The 23,127-nt window shown below is 34.4% G+C and overlaps 2 protein-coding genes across 2 annotated transcripts; both read right to left on the minus strand.

Annotated features, from left to right (window-relative positions):
* Positions 1-1,920: 1,920 nt before the first annotated feature.
* Positions 1,921-12,720, minus strand: LOC108224491 (coatomer subunit gamma-2). The gene is made up of 18 exons (XM_017399132.2): positions 12,472-12,720; positions 7,592-7,689; positions 7,448-7,498; positions 6,953-7,066; positions 6,660-6,860; positions 6,459-6,560; positions 6,042-6,149; positions 5,726-5,959; positions 5,375-5,625; positions 5,078-5,249; positions 4,807-4,962; positions 4,665-4,715; positions 3,937-4,077; positions 3,663-3,857; positions 3,446-3,577; positions 3,194-3,367; positions 2,683-2,922; positions 1,921-2,388 (listed from the first exon to the last, which is right to left on the minus strand). The coding sequence occupies exons 1-18, from the start codon at positions 12,512-12,514 to the stop codon at positions 2,194-2,196; spliced, it is 2,658 nt and encodes an 885-aa protein (XP_017254621.1). The 5' UTR covers positions 12,515-12,720; the 3' UTR covers positions 1,921-2,193.
* A 1,136-nt stretch (positions 12,721-13,856) lies between these two features.
* LOC108227332 (putative proline-rich receptor-like protein kinase PERK6) lies at positions 13,857-17,716 on the minus strand. The gene is made up of 9 exons (XM_017402418.2): positions 17,657-17,716; positions 16,804-17,400; positions 15,759-16,292; positions 15,555-15,641; positions 15,382-15,452; positions 15,214-15,290; positions 14,965-15,109; positions 14,682-14,843; positions 13,857-14,580 (listed from the first exon to the last, which is right to left on the minus strand). Exons 2-9 carry the CDS (start codon positions 17,294-17,296, stop codon positions 14,356-14,358), a joined length of 1,794 nt encoding a protein of 597 aa, XP_017257907.1. The 5' UTR covers positions 17,297-17,400; positions 17,657-17,716; the 3' UTR covers positions 13,857-14,355.
* Positions 17,717-23,127: the final 5,411 nt, after the last annotated feature.

Raw genomic sequence — 23,127 nt, forward strand, 5'->3', positions numbered from 1 at the left:
AAATCTTTATTATTAGCTACCAAATTTATCAAAAAAAAAAAATCACTCACCAATTTAGGGATGATTTATAAACCTATTGTCTTTAATACCATTTACACCAGAATATTTTTATCATTTTGATAAAATATATAAAATGAAAGTGAGATCATAAATCATTCTTATAATGAGGGTGGTTAAAATGATGGTAGTGAGCTTTCATGAATAAGTAGTATGTATGATGTATATGAAGATTTGGTCGGTTTATTACATTAACCTGACTAGACAAAAAAAAAACTAAATATAAACTAAAAAGGCGCAAAACCAACTCTTCTGATAACTCGAAACTGGGTTAGCAATCCATAAACACAAGTAGGCTTAGAATTCCATAAACACCTTCTAGGATTGTTGGTTCAAGATTAATGAGCTCCATTAACAGTAAGTAGTATAACATCAAGTTTTTATATTTATATTAACAATTTAAGAGTTTCAATATTGTATTATGTATAGACTAGATACACGTGTATACTTTATACTATACACATAGTGAATTTAAATCTTCCTTTTTCTTCATATCATTCATGTGCTCTGCATGGTGCTTGGATGGATTATTTTTTGGAAAAAATCTATTCAGATGAGTTATAGGCTGGGTACAAATTATTATAGATGAGGATGATTTAATCTGATATCTAAAATACACACATGACTCAAGTTAGAACTTCATCTCATCAGCTTTTGCTCATAAACAAACTACATAAGATTTATTTATACACTAATTAGCAGCGTAGGATTCAGACCCAAGATTAAATTTACCGTTCTAAAATTTATTATGCCTAAACTCATTGAAACATCCATAACAATAAAACCAAATATTAACAATGAAGTAAATAGATTTGGGAAAAATATCAAGTTGGTCACCAGTTTAATCTAAATATATTAAATACATCATTACATTACAGATTATCTCAAGCTAATCATTCATTCCATTATTTTGTACCAGAGTATGAATCTTATCTTTTTTTTAGTCAATTACAACATTAAATGTTAATATTTTCATCAGTATTCAAATAAGAGTTATCATTACCACGTAGACTATAAAGTTGTGTTCACTTAGATGGAATGGAACGGAGGAGAATGAGATGAAAATTATAAATAAGTTTTATGGAGAAAGAGGAATGGTAGAAAATAATGAATAAATACGAGTGAGTCTAAATTTTCAATGATGAAGATTGTGGGGAAGCATGATATTGAAGTGGAATGAGCATTCTTTCCAAAACACGTGGGTTAGATTTTTAGTTCAAATAGTTTGGAATGGAATGCTTGAAGGAATGACAATTATATACATTTTCTTCGATCGCCACCAATTTGAAGTACAAATTTCATTCCATTCTCGCTCCTTTTCATTCCATCCAAGTGAATGCAGCCTAAGAGTCCATACTGGGAGCATATAATTTTTTTAAAGTCTCCATATGCATGTCACGCTACACTATTCACTTCCACATAGTACCACGTCGAAAACTAACAAAAATATTACTACTCCGTCCCATTAAATTATATACATTACTTTTTGGCACGTTTTTAAGACTCCTTTAAAGTATAGTTCCATAATATTTCAAACTTTTATGCAGATATTTTTTATAAATATTATGCAACTATACTATAAAAGAGTCTCAAAATACGTACAAACAGTAAACGTATACATCCCGATGGGACGGAAGGAGTATCGTTTAATGTTACTAAAAAAGAGAGTTGACTCTAGCAGCATGTGCAAAATAACAGAAAGAATGATTAATTTGAGTCAAATTGAAAGATAATGATCTACCTAATATATTTGGATGAAACGAGTGATTAATTATGTTTCCCAAATAGATTTATGATGAATTACTATCAAAGAGGAACTGCTATAAAAGAGCAACGTGAGAAGTTTATCCCAAGAAAGAGTGCTTGAATCTTATAATTGACCTTCATATTGATAACCAAGTAGTTCAAATTATAAATATCAGATCACCAAAGGTGTTACATGCACAACAGAAACTTTTGTATATCCAAAGAAAAATATATTTCGTCTTGAATTTAGGTGTTCCAGACATCTTCCTCTGAAACTAATTATTTGTGCTCAAAACTCTTCATAATTCACTAGGCATGAAATTACCCGTTAGCTCCATGTGCATATAGGTAGAGGTTAACTAGAGCAATTTCCGGGATCAACATCACCAGCTAACCGCTGCCTACTATTTCATGAATGGCATCACTGACAGAAATATCATCAGATCTAACAGCGAGCTTCATTGCCACCTCTTTATGTCCAACAATGCCAAATGACAATCGAACTAGTACCTTCACATTTCCTATGTATATGCCAGATAATAAACATGTGTGTGATCTAGCATTGTTTGGAATGACTTCTGTACCCTGTGAAGGACAAATAAGAATATAAAGCATAACATACAACAATCAAAAATCATTTTCAAAAGCAGGTGGAATGACTAAAAAATGCCTTGAGAACGGCTGGAAGATGAGGACAAAACTTGGAAGTGGTTCAAGGGCGTATCAAATTAAACAAATTTGAAAACAAAATTGCAGCTTAAATCACTCTGCTTCCCAGAAGGCCAAAAGCAATAGCAAGACAAGTTTTTAAGAATAAGATGAGCCACGATTAAGGTAAGCTACTGTATACAGGTAATAATTAAAAACAAAATGACATACCTCGCAAGGCTGCAAACCGAGAAGGTCCATCACAACACTAACAGCTTCTCCTAAGCTTTCCCGTGTACCAAGACCGTACTCCTCAACTCTTTCTGTATCTGGGTCCATGCTTTCCCAGGCATTTCTGAAATTGGAGACCCCCACTTTTAGTATGTAATCTGCTGCAACAACCTCAAGGTCTTCCAACTGGTACTCGTCTTCTACACCATCATCATCCACTTCTTCAGAAGAGGGATCAACCTGGGATAACCAAAATAACAAAGGGAAATCTCAAACACAACAAGCATCTTAACCACATTGATTATATTTCATATATAGAGTTATAAATGACAGCATCTCATCATAAATTAATTTCCTTTACCATTCAGTTTCACCAGTAAGAATAACACAATAAAATTAAAAGATATTTGGACAGGTAAAAAATCTCAGTATCTGGAAATTTGAAGTATAGCCAAATTTAAGATGACAAAAAACACAAAAGATGCCTCTATATAAATCTACCCAAAAATACCTCTTTGACAATAAATCTCAAAACGTTTGAAAATTTTCCAACAGAAGTGACACCTTCCCGTTTCTCAAACGCTACAAATGTCTGCCCTGGTGAATTGTATGGAAGGGAACTTAAAGGCTTGACCCCTACTTCAGAAAATTGTTCAGCTTCAGAAGCATCCACAATAACCGAAACCTGGCAACACACCCCTGTACTTGAGAAACTTCAATATGTTTGTAACTTGACAATATTAGTTGAGTAGTAAATCATTACATTTTCCAATAGCTGCTCAGGGATTGTATTCGTGCAATTGTATTGAACTACCACATGCCTGTCATATATGTGCTTAACTGCATTAACTGCATACTCCGTTTCAGCTTCTGTCAGCTCCACTGGTGCTGAGGACTAGTTTATAAGATGACAGATAACTAAACATCACCAAACAAATCATAAAAGAGATGCTTATAAGAGCATTGTATTGTGGAATGACCTTGAAAAGCTTCCCGAAGCCAGAAAACTCTGGGATAGAGGACAGTAGCTTTTCATACGTATCAATTGTGGATGTAGGAGCCGGTGGTGCATCTAGACCAGTGACCCTTTTTCCTGCTGCTTTCTTCTCTGCAAGTTGCTGAGATTTAACCTCCTTGGGAACAGAATTCACATCAAAAGGTTTTTCAGAAGGTTCCTGTAATAACAAATATATATGAGCCAGTCATAAACGATCCAGAATGATCAGAAGAGATCACTGAATCAAGAACACTAACATAGTTCTTCAAACTTAATTCCAAGTTGACAAGTGGTACATCAAGTGATCCAAAGAGAAATTCCTTCACATCTTTATCACTTTCAACAACTGTGCCATCACCTTCAAGTGTGCTGATATACAGTGTAGCTCTATCACGAACCTAATGAGGAAATATGAGGCTTTTCAGATGTTATATGGCATATTAAACTATTATCCATAAAATATGAAACACCTGTGATGCTAATGAATCTGAAATTCTCATCATAAAACCTCAACTATGAAGTTTAAGGTTTAGACACAGATAAGACAGAAGACAATGACATTAAAATAAATCAAGTACAGTATAAGTGCCAATAAGAAGAAGGTTCATATTCAAGGTACACAACGGCTAACACAAACAGTTGCTATCAATACTTCCTAATCTAATACAAATATACAAGCAACTACTTGATATCAATATCATCCTTTTGATACCCAACACAAAAATTATTCTGCTGCTAAGTGCAGACCCAATCAAAATAGTAGAAGAAAATGTTGTCAAAAAATAATATTTGACAATATGGATTAAGATTGTAAATTTTTGTCACGTGTATCTGGAAATACACATATCATTCCATGGTCAATCTAAAAACAATGACAACATATGCATACTTCACCATTCAAATTATGATAAGGAAAAAAAAGAACTCATATGATAATGCATAAAAATTACATGCTGGAAACTCAAAATGAAGTACAACCACTGACCTCATCATCACTGTCATAAAGACAGCGCCTCAACAAAGTAAAAATGCGTGGCTGCAATATAATGTGGAAATAATCATCTTTAGGTTTGTAGCTTTTATTTAAAAACAATTGACTGCAACAAAGAGATCAGAAGAAATTATACTTTAAGGGAATCAACCATAGCACCAATCTTAGCCAATGTGCTTACAGCACTGGCCCGAACAGTTGCATTTTCGAGTATCACTCTGTTGTAGATATACCTAATGTATTTGCTTGGGTCGGAGGTTTTTGGACCCTCATTTCCGAGAAAGTGTAGAATCTAACAGCAAATTGTATGATGAAATTTTAGTAAGCAGGTAGTTTAGACTGTTGTATCATGCTATAAGTCTATAACAGGAAATACATCAACGACAGTATGGGGAGAAACCAAGAACCTGCGTCGAAAGATATGTAAATTCACAGTCCTCAATAAATTCACAAAGGTGAAGCAAGCCACTTTCTTTTGCATCTGGGATGTCCCTTATTACGATCACGATCGAGTCAACTATAGCTTTCTTATACTCAAACCCACCTTCTTCCCTTAGTATATTGCTCAAGAAACTCATCCTTGTGTTCAGAAAAGAAATAGAAACAATACGCAATCACTCAATTTATTACCATTTGCTAAGAAAAGAAGCATGTTAACATATATCACAAGAAAGAAAAAGGAAAAGAAAAAACAGCATACTTACAGAGCTCTGTACTTTAGAGGGAACTTTAGACACAGAGACCTAATAGATTCCACTACAACTATCTTGAATTCATCAGCAATGTCGGACATAAAACTAGTTATTTGTTTCATTAAACGATCAACACTTGATTCATTGCCTGTTTTTAACAGCGTGGTGATAGCAAGAGTGGCAATGCTTCTATTCTGGTCAGAAATCAAGCTCTCCATATCTATATTACAGTTAGCCACAGCAAGAGGACGGGTCATAGCCACCTAATATTGTGTAACCAATAAAGACAGATAAGTCATTCATAATGGCCAAAACACTAATGCCTAGATTACACATAGCGATAGTGTTTCCATTACAAGTCACCTTGTTTAAAGTACGGACAGCAGCAAATCGAAGTACTGGCTTGGAAGAACTTAAAAAGAGTTGTATAACAGTAATTGCTGGAGTTAATTCCCGACTACTCACGTCATTCAACTCTGTTATTGCCCTAGCAGCTTCAAAGATAACCATTTCTGCTTTGTGACGAAGACAACTTTCAAGGTAGTCATAGAAAGGTCGATCACCAGTTTGGTTATTCACAGTTGCTTCTCTGATGACCTAAAGATTTTTTTACCTCATTGCTTGGTTAAAATATTTAAAGGCAAGTGCAGGAAAATATATTATAAGCCCAGGAAAACACCTGACTACTATAACGAATTAAGAGGCACTGGGCCAAAGGTGAGCGGACAGTTCCCCTAGTTAAGCTTGTAACCAGCTTGCTTGCAGCCAATCGATCATTTTGTCGTATCTAGATATAAGCAACATAAACATGAAATCAAAGCAATGTTGCATCATGTAAATGAATGACATTGCTATTAAACACATACATATTTTTATAGCAGTATAGTATAAAATTAATACTTTCGGTGCCGAAGTAGGTATAAATTTATTTCTTAGTTGTAATAAGTTAGATTTTAGATGGAGAATAAGAATAAGTAAATTTTAGATGGAGAATAAGGTGGTCGTCCTAAAGATACCAGCAAGTCAAAACTATGACTAAGCAAAGAGATTCCACTACTTCATATATGTATGTATCTTTCAACGAGTTATATGTTACCTTGTGGAGCAGTGCAAGTGCATGAAACTGTACAAGAGCAGCCCTTGATTGAACCGCCTCCTGCACCTCATTAGTCCACCTTTTCACAATTTCTGGGTTAGTCTGACAAATTATGGAAAATACAAAAACTAATATGTTAAGAACTTCAACCCAGACAAAATTAAAATAATTAATATGCTATCTTCTTAGAAGTACAGAAACCTGCAGCAAATGGATTCCACTAACAAGGGCTGCACTTGCAACTACAGGGTTTTTGTCAACAATAGCTTGCTTCAGGTATCTCTCAATTTGTGTGAGAAGAGGGCCATCAGTGATGCGACAGAGAACACGGATAGCATTTGCCCGATACATATCAGTCTTACTGTTCATGTCCTTCATAAGAGAGCTAGTAACAATAATAACCTTCAATGCAGCATAAAGGGTAAACATGTCATACAAATTCTTTAAGAGGCGCTGTATATAAATATGTAAAAGTATGGAAGTGTATAGATAACCTCGTCAGCTGAGGGGGAGAGTTCCTTTATCATCAAATATACCATTCTCCTTAAAACAAGATCTTTTGACTGGAATAGCTTAGTTACAGCAAAGAAAACATCTGTGGCTTCAAACTACAAAATAAGAGTATATAAAAATTAACTCATGGCAATCCATAAATACTAGAATATGTATGTTAACTGTTTCAGACATGTATACAAGGATTTGTGATGACAAAGAGGAACCAAGCTGGTCCAAGAAAAGGATGGATATATAAGCTTGAAAGGACATGAGCATGGTTTGCAAAGTTGACTTGCTTCTGAACAATATTTATAAATTTTCTTACAATAATACTTGCTTTGCCTAATCCTGGAAAACTATGGACAGATAGGAAACTCTGGTAGCCCACACAGTCTCTGGATCATCTGGTATATGCACCACATCAAATGCATTTTTATTGTTCTTTTTTCACTTTTTTTAGTATATTGAATAGAGACATAGGGCGTAAAGTTCACCTTTGTAAATGACTCCCCCTGATTCAGAAGATAGAGCAATTTTGTGATGACCTGAAAAAATGTAATGAAAAAGGCATGTATGTTGTTAACCAGTTCCTGAAAACATTGCTTATGGGGAGTGGAGTGGCTAAAGCAAATTATTACCTGCGAACATCTTCTTGGATCCAGCTGAGGGTCATTAAAAACTCTAGCTTCTTGAAGAACTGCTCCCTTCTCAAGTCCATGAAAAGGGGAGTACTCACCTGTGAGAAAGGAGAGTCCAGTATTAATATAAAGAACGTGCATGGGTACACCAATTATACAAAATGCAACAAACAAAGTCAGTTAACATTAGTCATGTTTGTACTGATATAAGGTTGTAGAATGTAAATTTTTTTTCAAGGATTCAAGGACTCAGTTATAGCTTTATAAGAAACTCCTTCTTGGATGAAAACTTTTGCTTTGTTGCAGAGGAAAAAAGAATAAAAGTAGGAAGAACTGCATTTTATTAGTCTTCTTATCTATGCACGAATTTTGAATCTTTCTAGTTTGTTAACAATTTTAAGTGGTTTATATGCATTATATTGTATGAGTAGTCAATACTTCAGATAATTTTGTATGCTTTATTATATTGCACAACATGACCATTTATTGTGGTGAATATTTGATACAACAGTGGTGTGTATTTTGTAATTGTGAAGAATAGTACACACTCCCTCCGTCCGACTCACTTATATACAGTTCTATAACTTATTTTTTAAATTTTATGTTTCTAAATAAAAATTTAAACATTATATTTTTATTCGGGAGATTTTTTTTTTCCAAACAATTTATGAAACTACATTTTATAAGAGTCTTAAATTGTGTGCCGAGTCCTCTCTTCCAAACGTATATAATTCACCGGGATGAAGGGAGTATTAATTATCAGTCACAAAATTAGTGTTAATGCTAGTAGGTGGTATATGAATATACAATATTAGAATATTACTAACTTAAAACCATGCGATGCACATGCCACTTTTAGAATTAAATTAAATAGAGTAATATGTAATTAATGATATTTGAACCCTCTTCAATTGTTTATAAATTTGAAAATAACAATATAAATATTTGATTTTAATAATGTCGTTCACAAGATTTAAACATGCAAAGATTGATAGTATCTTAATTATTATATATGGAATATTCTTTAGTATAATAACAATTACAGTTGTTATCTATTTAGCATGAAGATCCAACAACTAATATCACGGACTACTGACAACTAGACAATTATTATAAGGGACGAGTTATTAACCAAAAAACCCGGCGAACTTGTCTTTTTTTTGCCGAAAACCTTTATTTAATTAAAAAACTATTTTAACAAGAATATTAATTATTATATCTTTGTTTCATGTATAAAATAATAATATATAATATATACATTTTAAATTCCCTATAATTATTGATATATAAATATGTATCATAATTAAAAATTATAAAATATCAATACAACAAATTAACAATATATATATATATATATATAGTATTATTATTATCAATACTATTATTATTTTTAAGGTTAAAATAAAAATTAGAAATATAGTATTTAGTTACAAGTAGCTGTAAAAAGCGGGAATCAAGCTCAATCGGTGAAGACATGGAACAAGGATTACTCACAGATTAATTGAATTGATCGGATATTAGTCAGATGATTAATTGAATAATCAAAAATTTAATCAGTTCGGCGAGTTACGGAACAGGGTTAGGCGATGACTAATCGTGATTAATCACCGACTTTTAGAACAATGGACTTACAAATGTAAACCTCATATATTTAATTTTATAAATGTTACTTTATTTTTAGAATATAAGTAATACAAATGTAACTTCTTAACATCTAAATCACAAAACTATTTTAAAATGAAAACAATAATTAAAATGCCTCGTGCACCGTATATATGACCAAAAAAGTTCTAGAAGGTAATTAAAAATTAAAAATAAAAATATAATATATATATTTTAAAATAACATTCCAACTTAAAAATATATTAAAAAAATATAAAACATCTTAATAGAATAATGTTTAAACATTCAACTCTTTTAATAAGCAATAAAACAACTCTCTTAATGCATGATACTTTAACAAAAAAATTGAATATGATATATTATAATTTCATATTTCAATGACTTTATAATTGAGTTATTAATGATAAATTCTAAAAAAATATTTCAATTCTTGACAAATTCATGAAAATATGATAGGGCAGATTCATTAAATTTTTTAATTATTTGCATTACATATAATCAAAAGTATGTGGAAGGACCTTTATATTCCAAATACAAAAGAGTATATTTAGTACAAAACTACTAATATATCCAATTTAGAATTTCAATATTTAAAAAATTTACCTTACAAAATTATACAAACATATCTAACTCTAATCTACGATTGGATTCATCAAAGCGTAGGCCTAAGACAATTTGATGAAAAAAGACTACTCGAATAAAAGGTACAATTAACACTTCTTGCTTCACACTTTGAAAACTCTAAAAAGCACGAGAGGGACCAAACGACGTATATTTAGTGACTATATTATGTCATGGTGTGTCTTAAAATATTCCAGGTACACATTTATATATTTACTAGAATATCATCGTGTCACTAAAAACTTCAATTACATGAATTAATATAAAAAAATATAAAAAGAATCTAACTCCAACGATATTCCTCTGACACACCAAATCCAACAGACAAATAACAAAAAAGAATCCAACATGTTAACACGATATACAAAATAAAAAGAAATGTAAATTGTTATGTACAAGTGATCTAGACTGTAGTGAAAGAAAGAGCATACAATTGTAAACTGTAAATTAAGGAAAGAACATGATAACTTTAAAAAGAACATACATGGCTAAGTTAAGTTTATATATTTACTTTTTTTAGTTTGTACATCCCAACCCAACCCAAAGTATAGATATGAAGGTTGGGTTAGTGGATAACTTTTTTTTTTTATGACGGGTTAAAATATTATAAACCCGACCTAAATGGATTGGGTTGGTTAATTACAGGTAACCCGCCCTACCCGACCCTACAGCACCCCTATAATTAAGACAGATACATATCAAACTAAAGATATTAGAAAATTGAGGAGATAATGATCAATAATTAGGATTCCTAAAAATAAATAGACTCAAAATTTACATTTCTTCTAACATCAACAAAAAAATATGAGGTTACATTCATTTATGTTGATATCTAAGAATGTTATTAAAAATTCGAATTGCTCTCATAGTTTTGCAATATTTTAATTAAATCTAACATATATTTTAACATAATTTGAAACATTTTGCATGCATTATTTGTAATTATAATATTACCTAAACTAAAAGCTATTTACGAAAAAAAATTCTAACCTAGTCATGCAATTATTCAACACAAAATTTCAAATATTTTTGAAAAAAGTCTTGCAATAATTCCTCACTAGCCTCTGGATCATATCCACCCGCCCACAACAATAATAATACACAAATCGATATAGGTAAATTAAGTAACATACATAAAATCAAATCAAATAACACACACACACACACATTAATAAAAATATCTATAATAGAATTAATTTATATGTTAGCACGTAATTTGCTAATGATAACATGTAAACAATGTTGAAACTCTGAAGAACATATGTTAAACAAAAGATAATTATGTTTTATCTATGGATGTCTTGAGCAATAAATTTATTCAAGCTGATGCACAATAATGGAAATGTTAGAGCATCTCTAATGCTCCAATGCTATCAGGTAAACTGGTTAGCTAAAATATTACTCCCTCCATCCCACCTAAATGTTTACATTTGGGTTGGGCACGAATGTTAAGAAAAAATGTATAGCAGAGTGAAAAGTAAGAAAAGTGAGAGATAGTGGTGGGACTCGTTGATATTTAAATGTATAAAGTAAGTACAGTGGAGAAAATAATGGGGTTAGTTTTTTATATTATAAAATTTTACTATATTTGGTAAGTTTTGAAATGTAAAAATTGGATGGTACATCCAGAAAAAAATGTAAAAAAAATGGTTGGGACAGAGGGAATATATAATAGTAATTAGCTATATTATAGATAATGCAAAAGTGATTTTGCTCCAATTCTTTTAGTTATAACTGTTAGCTATATATGAAAAGTAATATGTTATTATTATAATTATTGGAGGGATATGAGTTAGATATGTAATAAGTATAAAATATTAATATAAAGTTGGAGGGAGATGAGGCATACATTTAAGATAACGAGAATGGATCAACAAATATAGAAGACCAAGTGAGGTTAGCTAAAAAATTTATTGCTAACAGATTATAGTTGAAGAAAGCAATTATGGCCCTGTTTGGAAGTTAGAGGTTTGAGGCAAAATTAGAGGTTTGGGGTGATTTAGAGGTTTGACCAATAGAATCCGCTAATATAAGTGTTTGGTAGTTAGCGGATTGAAATAGAGATTTGGACCCAAAAAGCTAATTTTGAAAAAGCTACTTTGGGGAGCTTTTTGGGTTAGAGGTTTTGGTTTGTGTCAGAAAAAGCTAATCAATCAGCTATTAACCAAACAGTTTTACGAGAAACAGCTAATTCAATCCGCTAGTCAAAACATCTATTTCAATCCGCTAGTCAAAACATCTAATTCAATCCGCTAACAGCTAATCCCCAAACAGGGCCGTATATTGGTTAACTAAATGAGGTGCCAACTAGGATTTAGCTAACATGTTTGTATGGATTGGAGAAGCTCTTAGCTTACAATACAGAGAAGAACATATAACAAGCGAATCAATAAACAAGATGGGAAGATCAAATTACTTGAAGAAGAAGCACATTAGCCGAAATTGCACTGAATCTAAAAATCATCAAATAAGGAGATAAAACAGTAGCAGTATTTTAACCTCAAACTCATGAAATCAAATATATTAACCAAAATTACTCGAGCGAAATTCACAAAATATAAATGAGCGATGGATCGCAATAGCAATTAAACAATGCAGATTCATGTTCAGATAATCACAAGTGTATATATGCTAACCTTCCTCGTCGCGATCATCATCTTTCTTCACAACGAGTGCCATTAGTGAAATTAATAATTACACCACCTCTTCCTCTGGTTTCGATTTACATATATGTATATGCAGTTGTGTATTCTCGTATCTGCGTGTGTCCAATGCAGATCTCCCCAAATTTTGAGTGAATGTCTTTCGAGGCTGGCAACAGAAATACGAAAATCAACCGAGGACTAGGACACGGACACTACTCAGAGTGCTCGGATCACAAATGAGCAACTCTCTCTTTGTATTAAAATTTTTAAGAAAAATGTCTATAAAATTAAAGTAAAATATTTATAAAATTATTAAAAGTTTAATGTGCAAATCTAATTATTTAACAGGTGAAGTTTATATAATTAATATCTTAATAGTTTAAATTAATAAAAAATATATTAATATATCTAAAATTTTATCACCGTACTTTTTACTTAGACTCCATACTCATTATGTGGAGGGGTCAACTTTAATAATTATTTAAAATTTCCGTATAATTCTTTTAACATTAAAAATATATTATTTTTAAGAACAAATATATATGATTTATCATTATGATTTACAGATCCATTTATCTCAAAACATATTTTAACTTATAATTGCCTAATTAAAGCATATTTAACATAATTCTATAATGTATTTATTTTTAACTTTATTTTAATAAGTCTAATTGTTAAAAATTCATATAGCAAATAATTTAACATAATTCCACAATTTCAAAGAAGGATTTTTATCTTTTATTAAATTTGGTTAATTGGTTTGTTTTTCTACATCTACATTATCGGGGCTTCCGGTTTATTTTTTTTATTCAATTCAATCGAAGTTTATCGGATTAGAGAGTTAATAGCCAATATTGTGGTTTGGACTATCGGAACTAAGGTTTTTTTTTTCAGTTTTTTTTTTCAATTTGTTTTTAGTTTGCTTTTATTTCGATTTTCGGATTGCATTTTCATGTTGTTTTCACTTGGTGAGACCTCTGTAAACGGGGTGTCTGATTTGGTGATAAAAATCTTGTATGAAATCGTAGTTTTGGTCGATAGTAAAGCATACGATGAAGAGGGTACCAGTTTAACGAGAATACATGAAGCCGATACTTGTATATATACATTATCTTCAAAATATCTTTTAACTGTCTCCTCAGGAAAACAGACGATTGCAACTTACTATTTGTTTGATTCGATCACTGTGGTAGATGCCCTATAATTTTTTTTTTTACTGATATGACTTATAGCATTACAATTTAAGTATATGTTCTAAGATATTGTCGAGATGAGCAAGAGTCGAACTCAGATTCTAGGCCAACATTAGGCTATCCAATTTTTTATTATTACATTAACACCTTTGTTTTAAAGAAAAACACATTAAAAATCCCTAATCGTTCAATTTCTTTCCTTTTCTTTTCTGGTAAAAAAACTCAGAAGCGGCAGCATTAGACAATTAGACCAGAAAGAAACTATATCCAGATACACACAGTCAGTCCTAATTCCTCTCTATATCTGCTGGTTGAGATCAGAACAAAAAACGAGCGAACAGCAGTCTAAAACATATAAGCTACTTAAGATACCATATACAATATTTCATTAATAAGAAATTATACAAGTTCACATAGAGTAGCATAAATTCCCACAAATTTCGAGTCCACTTGTGATCAATGTCCCAAATTCACCAGCCAATAGTCGCCTTCACCTTCATCTGTTTAAGCTCAGGCACATCTATACTAAGTGCACAGATACGTGCTCGTCGGATGATGATCAGATCATTGCTGCACTCGTACTCCTCGTGTATATAGCAGCTGAGATCACTTCTTTAGAAGACCGAATGTTTGTCAGTCATCAAGTTGCACAATGTTGGAAATTTAAGGTGAAACATTAAGCTCAAAGGGGAGGCATCCTGCTCCTGGACTCGCCACTCGATTGTCCACTCATATCACTGCTAGAGTACTCCTGACTTCCTCCGGCCTTTCTGAATTTCTTAATGTCAACACTGTATGAACCATCATAGTCAGAGCTGGCATTTGAACCTGTCAGTGGACCGTGCCCCGTTCTCACTCCTTCGTGCAAGTCCTCCAATGAGACGTCGCCTTCTAATGCACGAACAATCTGTTTTGTTTATAAACACAATCAGACAATTTAAAAAAAAATAAAAAATCTGACATTAGTAATGCTATAGATGAAACTGTTGTGTTGGGATTTTTTTGTACCTGGCTCATCTTTGGGCGTCTCCTAGCCGAATGTCTAATGCATGCAGCAGCACATGCCACCATCCGTAGCATCTCGTCAGGGTCATAGTTGTCCTGCAGGTGAGGATCCACCAGCTCGTTATAGTCGCCACCCTCCACTGCACGCATTAGAATAGGCCTCGCCTGTACATCCATAATAGCATTCATCAACAATCTTGATTTATAAATGCAAACAACCACATGCTTAATTTGGACTTGAACTCAATAACTGAAACTTGAAAGAGGGTGTTGGGGGCTTGCTTACCCAGTCAATCAAGGTATCATTCTCATCATCATCCATATCCACAGGGCGCTTTCCACTTATCAGTTCCAAGAGCATAACACCGTACGAATAAACATCAGATTTCTCAGTTAGCTTGCCACTTGACGCATACTCAGGTGCCAAGTATCTGCATCATTTACAAAATATTATCATTTATATTATCTAGTTAGGAAGTGCTAGCTTGTACTAGCAACTTATGTAGGAGGACAATCATAGTGGTACATATATTACCCAAATGTTCCCATGATTCGTGTAGACACATGAGTATAGTTTTCATTGGAGAGCTTGGCCAAGCCGAAATCTGCTACCTGTAAAAGTTGCATTCCAGTGTTATCAGCTACTTGAAGTGTATGATCTTCAACTTAGGTTTTTATACAACAAAATAGAGGGTAAAAATACCTTAGCTTCGTAATGATCATCAAGTAGAATGTTTGCAGTTTTAATGTCTCTGTGGATAATGCGAGGATGACCTGCAAATGGCAAACAAATACTCATTGATAACTAAAGGATTAGCATCATCTCTCTCTCTCTCTGTATATGTTCAAATCTAGAATGGGATAAATTTCACTAACAATCTTCGTGAAGATATGCAAAGCCTTTGGCTGATCCCATGGCAATTCGCATTCTTGTAGACCACTCCATCACTGGAACACCTTTACCTGCATATTTGACAAACTTCTCATGATTAAACCCTTAAATAATCATGACATAACAACAAAACAGAATACTAGTATCTAAATTAATATATAAATTAAGTTTGAGAAGAAGTGAAGTACCATGCAGGTGGTGCTCAAGGGTTTTGTTGGGAACAAATTCATAAACTAACAACCTCTGAGTTCCTGCAATACAATAACCAACCAAAGATACAAGGTGCCGATGATGGACACGGCTAATAATTTCAACCTCGGCTTGGAATTCACGTTCCCCTTGGCCACTATTTAATTTGAGACTTTTCACAGCAATCTCCTTCCCATTTGGTAATACACCTTTATGAACAAATCCAAAACCACCCTGTCCCAACATCTTAGACTGTGCAAATCCTCCAGTTGCAGCTGCTAATTCTTCATAAGTGAACGTGCTCTTGTTGAATCCAAGGGCTAGTGCTGGGTGGGGAGGTGGCATAGGAGGCTGCTGTGGGCCAGAGTAAGCAGAGCTCATGTCACTACTGTATCCCATGGGGGGTGGCGGTGGTGGAGCTGCCCAACCGTATTCAGAACTAACTGCACCACCCTGAGGCATCTTAAGATGATGTTCAGTAGATTGGTTGTTCATCCCATAACCATTCGGTCCACTATTGTAGTAGGCATTATCTGTGCATGTATGAGTGAATATGTTGTTAAAATGGAACAAATGAAAGGCAACGAAGAAGATGCATGAGCTTCACTCAAGAGAAAGATTTGAAGCAGAAAGGCAAAGTATCCTATATTACATATCTTAACAAGAATTTTCTCGTCGTATTGAAAAACCTTATAGCTAATGCAATTAAATTAATCAGAAGTTGCAGAGTAAACAAGACCCAGAAATTAAAAGGTATCAATCAGACAACATGTAGTAAACCTTTCATAGAGATGAACCAAAAGATATTAATATGTAACATCACAAGAAAACTAGTAATAGAACGATGTTGTAACTTTTTGATGTAGAGGAAATTTTGAAGAACCATATTCAACAGAGCATCTTGGCATATGCCTTGGATTTGTAGAATTAATATCATGAAAATAGTTACTAAAAACATCTCAGTGATATGAATTAGACTCAAAATGCAATTGGCATACACGAACATGCACAAACACAAACAACCAAAGATCTCATAAGTATTACTTTGGTTCCTTGGAGGATTGTCTGGGAAGTAATCAATAGTATCATGAGACTTTCTCTTCTTCTTTCTGCAACAACAGCAGATGCAAGCTATGACAAATAGGAGCAACAATACTGCCCCTCCAATAACTCCTCCCATGATGGCTTTCTTAGTAGTACTGTCCATGCCGCCTGAAGATTTTGCTTTATGATGTGGGGGTGAAAGTGCTTTTGAATGGGACTTTCCTGATGACGAATGTGATGGCGGTGAATTGTATGATTTTCTGTTAGGAGAAGGTGGTGGGGGCGGTGGTGGTGGGGGTGGGGGTGACTTATTATTGCTCCCATTTTGGTTATTTCCACTGTTATTGTTGCCGTTTTTGTTATTATTATTGCTGCCGTTGTTGTTGTTGTTGTTGTTGTTGCTGCCGTTGTTGTTGTTGTTGTTGTTGTTGTTGTTGTTGTTGTTGTTGTTGTTGTTTTTGTTGGAAGATGATGAGCCAGAATCTGAAGCCATCTTGTTAGCAAATTTTCTGGCAATGTTCCACGTGAAACGTGACTATGATCTATGTGAATCGTCTCAGCAGACCCTGCCACTCCTCCAAATAATAAAGCCTGCTGCTGATAATTCACAACACAAAATCAACTTATGAAAAAACAATTCGTTTTCAAAGAGAACACGCACACACGCGCATCACATTTTATCAACCTATCCATGCAGACTTTTAACAATCATTAAATTGCTACATTGATAATCTTTCCTCATATCTCCAAGCATCAAATTTAACTAAAAAAGAAGCAATTTGATGTCTATGTTAGGTAGAAAGAGAGAACAAATTAGGCGGGATAGAGAGAATGAGAGATGTTGAGAGGTTACCTGTAGGAGAAGGGCAGGGAGTACTCTGAAAGAAAGGAGAGAAAAAGAATGGTGCATTGTAATTATTTTTTTTCACACAGAAACCAAAAGCTACAATTAAGCGCCAAATTTTTGTACATACCATTTTTAGTAAACCAATGCAGGTCTCAACCTTTTAGTCATATTTTTAGCAAATCAGATTCCTCAAGGGTCTCTTAACAGATCATGCTTCATACATCAGAATTGTTATCTTAGATGCATTTTTATTACTCTCTTATCGTCTTTATACCACGACACTTTTTCTGTTTTCCTCTGAACATTTCATGTTTGCCGAACTGGCTCTTCCTGATCGATGGTCAGAATTACAATTCCTATCAATCTAATCAATTGATTGGTCTGCATCAGAGTCTGTAAGTGGCAGTTCCTCAACTCTGTTGATCACAGACTTGTTTGGAGAACTGTCTAGGCATTGCAAGGTTAAAATGTTAAAAGATACAGTATGTAGCTTTTGTACTAAAATGATAGTTAGGTAAGAATAAATTTGCAGTATGTTGGACTTTATTGCAAGAATTTTCATGAAAAATTCAGAAATACAGAAGTGTAGAACTAACTATCATCAGAACCCAAATTTCGCAAAGAAATAAAAAATCATCAGAACCCAAATTTCTGCATGGCGCATTATATAGATCTGATATCTAATGTAGTTATGTTACTGCTGCTAAATCGTCACTTGTAGAGCTTTCAACTTGATAAATCTTGAGAGAACGATATAAACAAAATAGAACCATATGATTATGACATGACCTAGAATACATGTCTATAGATTTTTAGTATTTGAAGTTTCAGATTCATACAAACAGTTATATTACGAACCAATATGGTGGTTATGGCCAGCTGCAGTGCTCGTCAACATCAAGTGTTGCAGACAAGGTGATTTGGGAATTGGGATAGTGATAGGGGCCTCCTAAAATATCAGATACTCCGCCCCGGAGACCACCTAGTACCCGCCAACTTCGTCACCCATTCCGCAGCCCGCTGTCCGGGACCTTGAAGCGGACATCAGCCTTGGACGCCCGCCATCTCCTCCCAACCGGGGGGCACGACACAGATCACATGAGGCTAGGCAGAAGCCGGGTTGAGGCCAGCAAGTATAAAGAAGAGAAGCGAAAGAGTAACCAAGTAAGTCCAAGTCTCTGGTCTAATTCTCTTCTCCTAAAAAGCTAAGACTAATTGTCACGCCGGAGGCGCGAATCGGACAACACCACCGATCGAGCGTTGTTTTGCAGGAACCCCACCCTGATATGTCCACCACACGATGCAAAGAAGAGGAGCAGTAAAGAGTCACCTGGGAGATACAAAAATGGCCTTATCATTTGGCGCGCCAGGAAGGGGTTTGGTCTGAGAAACTCTCTCCCGTGCCTCGTATGGTTTCTCTGAATGTTTGAGACTCGTTCAGGGAGCAGGAAAAAAGTGAATCCGTTCGGAAAGATGGCAAGACCAAAAAGTTCTAGATCTGAAAGAAAAAATCAAGTCAATTTGTAGCCAGCTCAATCTACTATCTAAATCAAGCTAGCACCGAAGCAGAAGCATAGCATATTCAGTTTTAAAGCCTGCATCGGAGCAAATGTGGACAAAAAAAGATGGTGCCTAGTTTCAATTAGGGTTCCAACCCGGGAACTCGGTTCCGACTCAGTGAGTCAACCCGGCACTAGAGGGAATTCAACGAGTACCATCGGGTTAACTCAGTAACTCTCTCCCTTTCTCCCTCTTTCTCCCCCTCACTCTCTCCATCTCTCCTTTATGAATTTACGTAATCCTATGATTTGTTGCAACTGGAGACATGATTTGTTGCACCTGGAGATTGTTATTTGCTATGCAAATATAATTTGACGTGTCCAACTTGCTATTTAGCTCTTCAAATAAACTTCTAGAAAAGAGATTACTATATATATGCTGTCTAATTTTATTTATATATGAATTACGTCTGAAGCTGCTTATACGCATATTGCTATCTTGTTTCTGTCTGCCCAGTTTGAATGCTTTACTTTTATAATTTGTGCTACTATAATTGAATCAAGCTAGATCTTTCTTAAGCAAGCAGTCAGGCAATACGTAATAATTTCCGAGGCGACGTAATATTTTTGAAAGTTTCAGAATGATCTCAACGAGGTAATATTCAGTTAGCTGACAACATTTTTGTGGGCTCGGCTCTCAATTAAAAGATACCAGGATACTAGGAAACAACTCTGTAATCCTGCGGTTACAACTCCAAGATGTATTTTAGTTACCGCGAGCATTAATCTCAAAAGCATGTTAGTCATTTTGACTTGCAATTTTTATTCATCTGTCCATGATTATACAATTTTATCTTTCCATCATCATCATGATAATTATTTCTTCTAACCAATTGCGCTTCTGTATTATCTCCTGGCTCTTGCTTTGTTGAGGGAAAAACAAGACAAAAGCTAAAATTCACACATCTAGGCAAGAGTATTCCAAGCTTCCTGGACTTGTCGAGGGAATTGCAAAGAGTCGACAGGGAGTCATGTGGTACAAGCAAACTCAGCTGATAAATCAAGAAGTCAGCTAGAGTTTAATCAAGATGGCAACAACAGCACTTTATGTTCTTAACTTGAACCGCTTATAGCATTCTGGAATCTGGACTCCCTGCACAAACAAATTATGGCATGACAACTAGCCATGGACACCAGGCTCTCATTTCCCGGCAGCAAGATGAATCTAAAACGGCTCCATTCTTCTTCCTAAATCTGTCAACAACAAATAATCAAGGGAGAATTGTATGACAAATTATACTTGCAGCCTCAAAGCCAGTCGATCATGGTAGATAGCTCAGAATTCCTCGCTATGCACCTAAGATGGCTCAGACTATCTAAAAAGAAAAAAGAAGAAGAAGAGCACCACATGAGCTTTTTGTCTGGAACAAACAATCCATCGGGTATTCTAAATAAACGGAGCAACATACATTGAGCCAGATGCAAGTTTGATAATGACATCGTGCAAATTCGAGGACTCAAGTCTCATCGGAAGATTACCAGGTCACTCTATCCTCTGCAAACAAATAAGATATACTATAGTCCGCTAAAGTATCCCTTTATAAAGTATTTTAATTGCTTAGAATCAGTCCTGCATGCTTCAATGTCTTGAAACAACCAATACTCTAAATAGCAAATGAGAATTTTGACAGTTTTTTTTAACTAGATAAAAGCATCAACTCTTGCGTTAACGTTAGTTACATGTGATTTGCAAAGACCTCATATAAAAATTCATATCTACAGCAAAATACGACACTGCTACACCAACTCACGTGCTATACTTGCTCTCGCTGAATTAATGTGCCAGACTATATATCTTTCTGTGAATATTCTTACTGCTAACTGTGCACATCACACTTGAAGTAGTATTTGTCCAATATATGATCTTACAATAAATCCGAGATAAATTCTGTAATCTCCTGATACTAGCTACAAGATTCTTCTAATTTACTCTTGCAAATATGGTTTTTATATGTCTTTAACCACTTAAAATTAATCATGCATGCCTATAAGTTGGTCCCTTCACCTACATGATGTCTTTGAGGCTATGATTAACATCAGCAATTGCAGAGACAAATTAACTCATAGTTACTGACTGATAATTTGCTTATATTGCGTACTTAAGAAAAACTCTTCATGATTCATTGCACTGTGGATTTTGCGTTATAATTGTTTTAGCAGAATAATTGCCTAACTTGGCGGAATAGATGATTTAGAAAATTCTCCTGTAATAAGTGAATGAAAATCTGATAAACTCTTTACCCGAGCTTAATACCAGTCCTCGCTCATTCTTTACATGATTAGTAGACTCTGAAAAATTATAATTAAAGTGCACACTTCTACAACTCAATATATATGCAAATTCATTATATATGTGCAAGTAAATGAGCATGAACAACGTGCTTCTACTGGAAATGGGTTCTCTGTCCTCTTTTTTCTTAAACACATATTAATGCTATTTGTTTATATGGCGTATATGTTGACACTGATATATGATGAAATATTTGAAAATTTGTATAAAACCAAGCAAAACAATTTGCAAAGGCCAGTCTGGTACACCTTCTTATCAGAATAACAACATTCTGCACTCCTGCAAGCACCATCTTTGATGCATTTCAATGCCTCTGACTACTTTTTCATGTCTAGCTATATCCCTAATTGTCATATGGCATCTATTTTTCCTTTGCTCTGCTTTATTTCAAGTGTTCAGAAGTGGCAGCAGAACCATATTGTCAAGGCGAAAAGAAGTACTTGTATGTTCAATTTCAACTCTCAGCAAATGAGAAAAGATAAAAGAAAAATCTACTGAGCCTCAGCCTCCTTGGTCCCAGGAGCTCCATTGCTTTGATGGTCGTTAAAGGAACTTCAATGCTTTGTGGATTCTTGGATATATTCACATCCCTTCTTTGTAGTGGCTTAAGTGACTCAGGATCTATCTGAATTAAAAGGCCCTCGTTTCAGGGAGTGTCAAATACTATGGATCTCTAGGATTGCTTGATTTACATGACGGATGATGACTTAGAAAAGCTTCAGCATGACTCCCATTCTTGGACAGCAAGAAGTCTTGTCAGTCTCCTCAATCTGCCCGACAAGAATCCTGCAGTACTGCTTCATTGACGATTTTGCTTCTGATTTCTTTTCAAGTCTTCAAAAACCTGGTTACTACTTTGATGCCAACTTGAGCAATAGATAATAATCAGCCTGGGACGACCTAACAAATATTACAGTACGAGTGATCAGTTTGTGTAACAGTGGGAATCAAGTGACACGAACCGAGACCAAACAATCACCTACAATTATTAATAAAAGGAGCAACATATAGTAAGCCATGGACAAGCCTGAGGATGACATTCAACACAAATTTGAAGACTCAAGTCTAGTTGAAAGAGCACCGGATGCAATGACAAGCGAAATGGAAAGCTTTACAGTCTCGAAAAGCTCCACCAAATCATATCTACAGGAATGGCCGAAATCGAGTTGTAAAATTATGCATCAAGTCCTAATTAAATCTGTGCCATCTCAGAAAGACTTTGTTGAATCAACTTATGAAGAAAACTGAAGCCCAAACCGGATACTTCATCTAATGGAATCAAGCCAACAAGAAAGGAATTGCGGATTTTTGAGCCCCCGTTTCCAAAACAACACAGATAAAGAAATTAAAGTTCTAGGAGCATCTACCAACTATTTAGAAAACAAGCCTCATTCAAACCCTCCGAGGTCGAGATAAAAGGAAAAAGAAGAAGAAGAAGGGAGAAGAATGACAATACTGCAGTAAACTGATGGATAACTTCTGGCGGAGAAACGACACCCGACAAAACTATCTCTCCAGGATCATCAACGACTACTCAGGCCAGATACAACATTTGTCGAGCTGCTGATAGAGCTTCGAGCATAGTATTCTTGTTGTTATAAGATAAGGAAAAAAGATTTCAACAAGTC

This window comes from Daucus carota, chromosome 6 (genome assembly GCF_001625215.2).
Source record: "Daucus carota subsp. sativus chromosome 6, DH1 v3.0, whole genome shotgun sequence".
NCBI lineage: Eukaryota > Viridiplantae > Streptophyta > Magnoliopsida > Apiales > Apiaceae > Daucus > Daucus carota.

Bases quoted from the DNA above. Each gene is read 5' to 3' on its own strand.
- LOC108224491 (XM_017399132.2), bottom strand. From the start codon at position 12,514: ATGGCACTCGTTGTGAAGAAAGATGATGATCGCGACGAGGAAG. The intron at 5,626-5,725 runs GTGACTTGTAAT...ACACAATATTAG, and splicing joins CTGTCCGTACTTTAAACAAG to GTGGCTATGACCCGTCCTCT. The intron at 4,963-5,077 runs GTTCTTGGTTTC...ATTTGCTGTTAG, and splicing joins TTACATATCTTTCGACGCAG to ATTCTACACTTTCTCGGAAA.
- LOC108227332 (XM_017402418.2), bottom strand. From the start codon at position 17,296: ATGGCTTCAGATTCTGGCTCATCATCTTCCAACAAAAACAACAACAAC. The intron at 15,642-15,758 runs GTACTTCACTTC...TCAAATATGCAG, and splicing joins CCTTGAGCACCACCTGCATG to GTAAAGGTGTTCCAGTGATG. The intron at 15,110-15,213 runs GTAATATATGTA...TAAATGATGCAG, and splicing joins CGAATCATGGGAACATTTGG to ATACTTGGCACCTGAGTATG.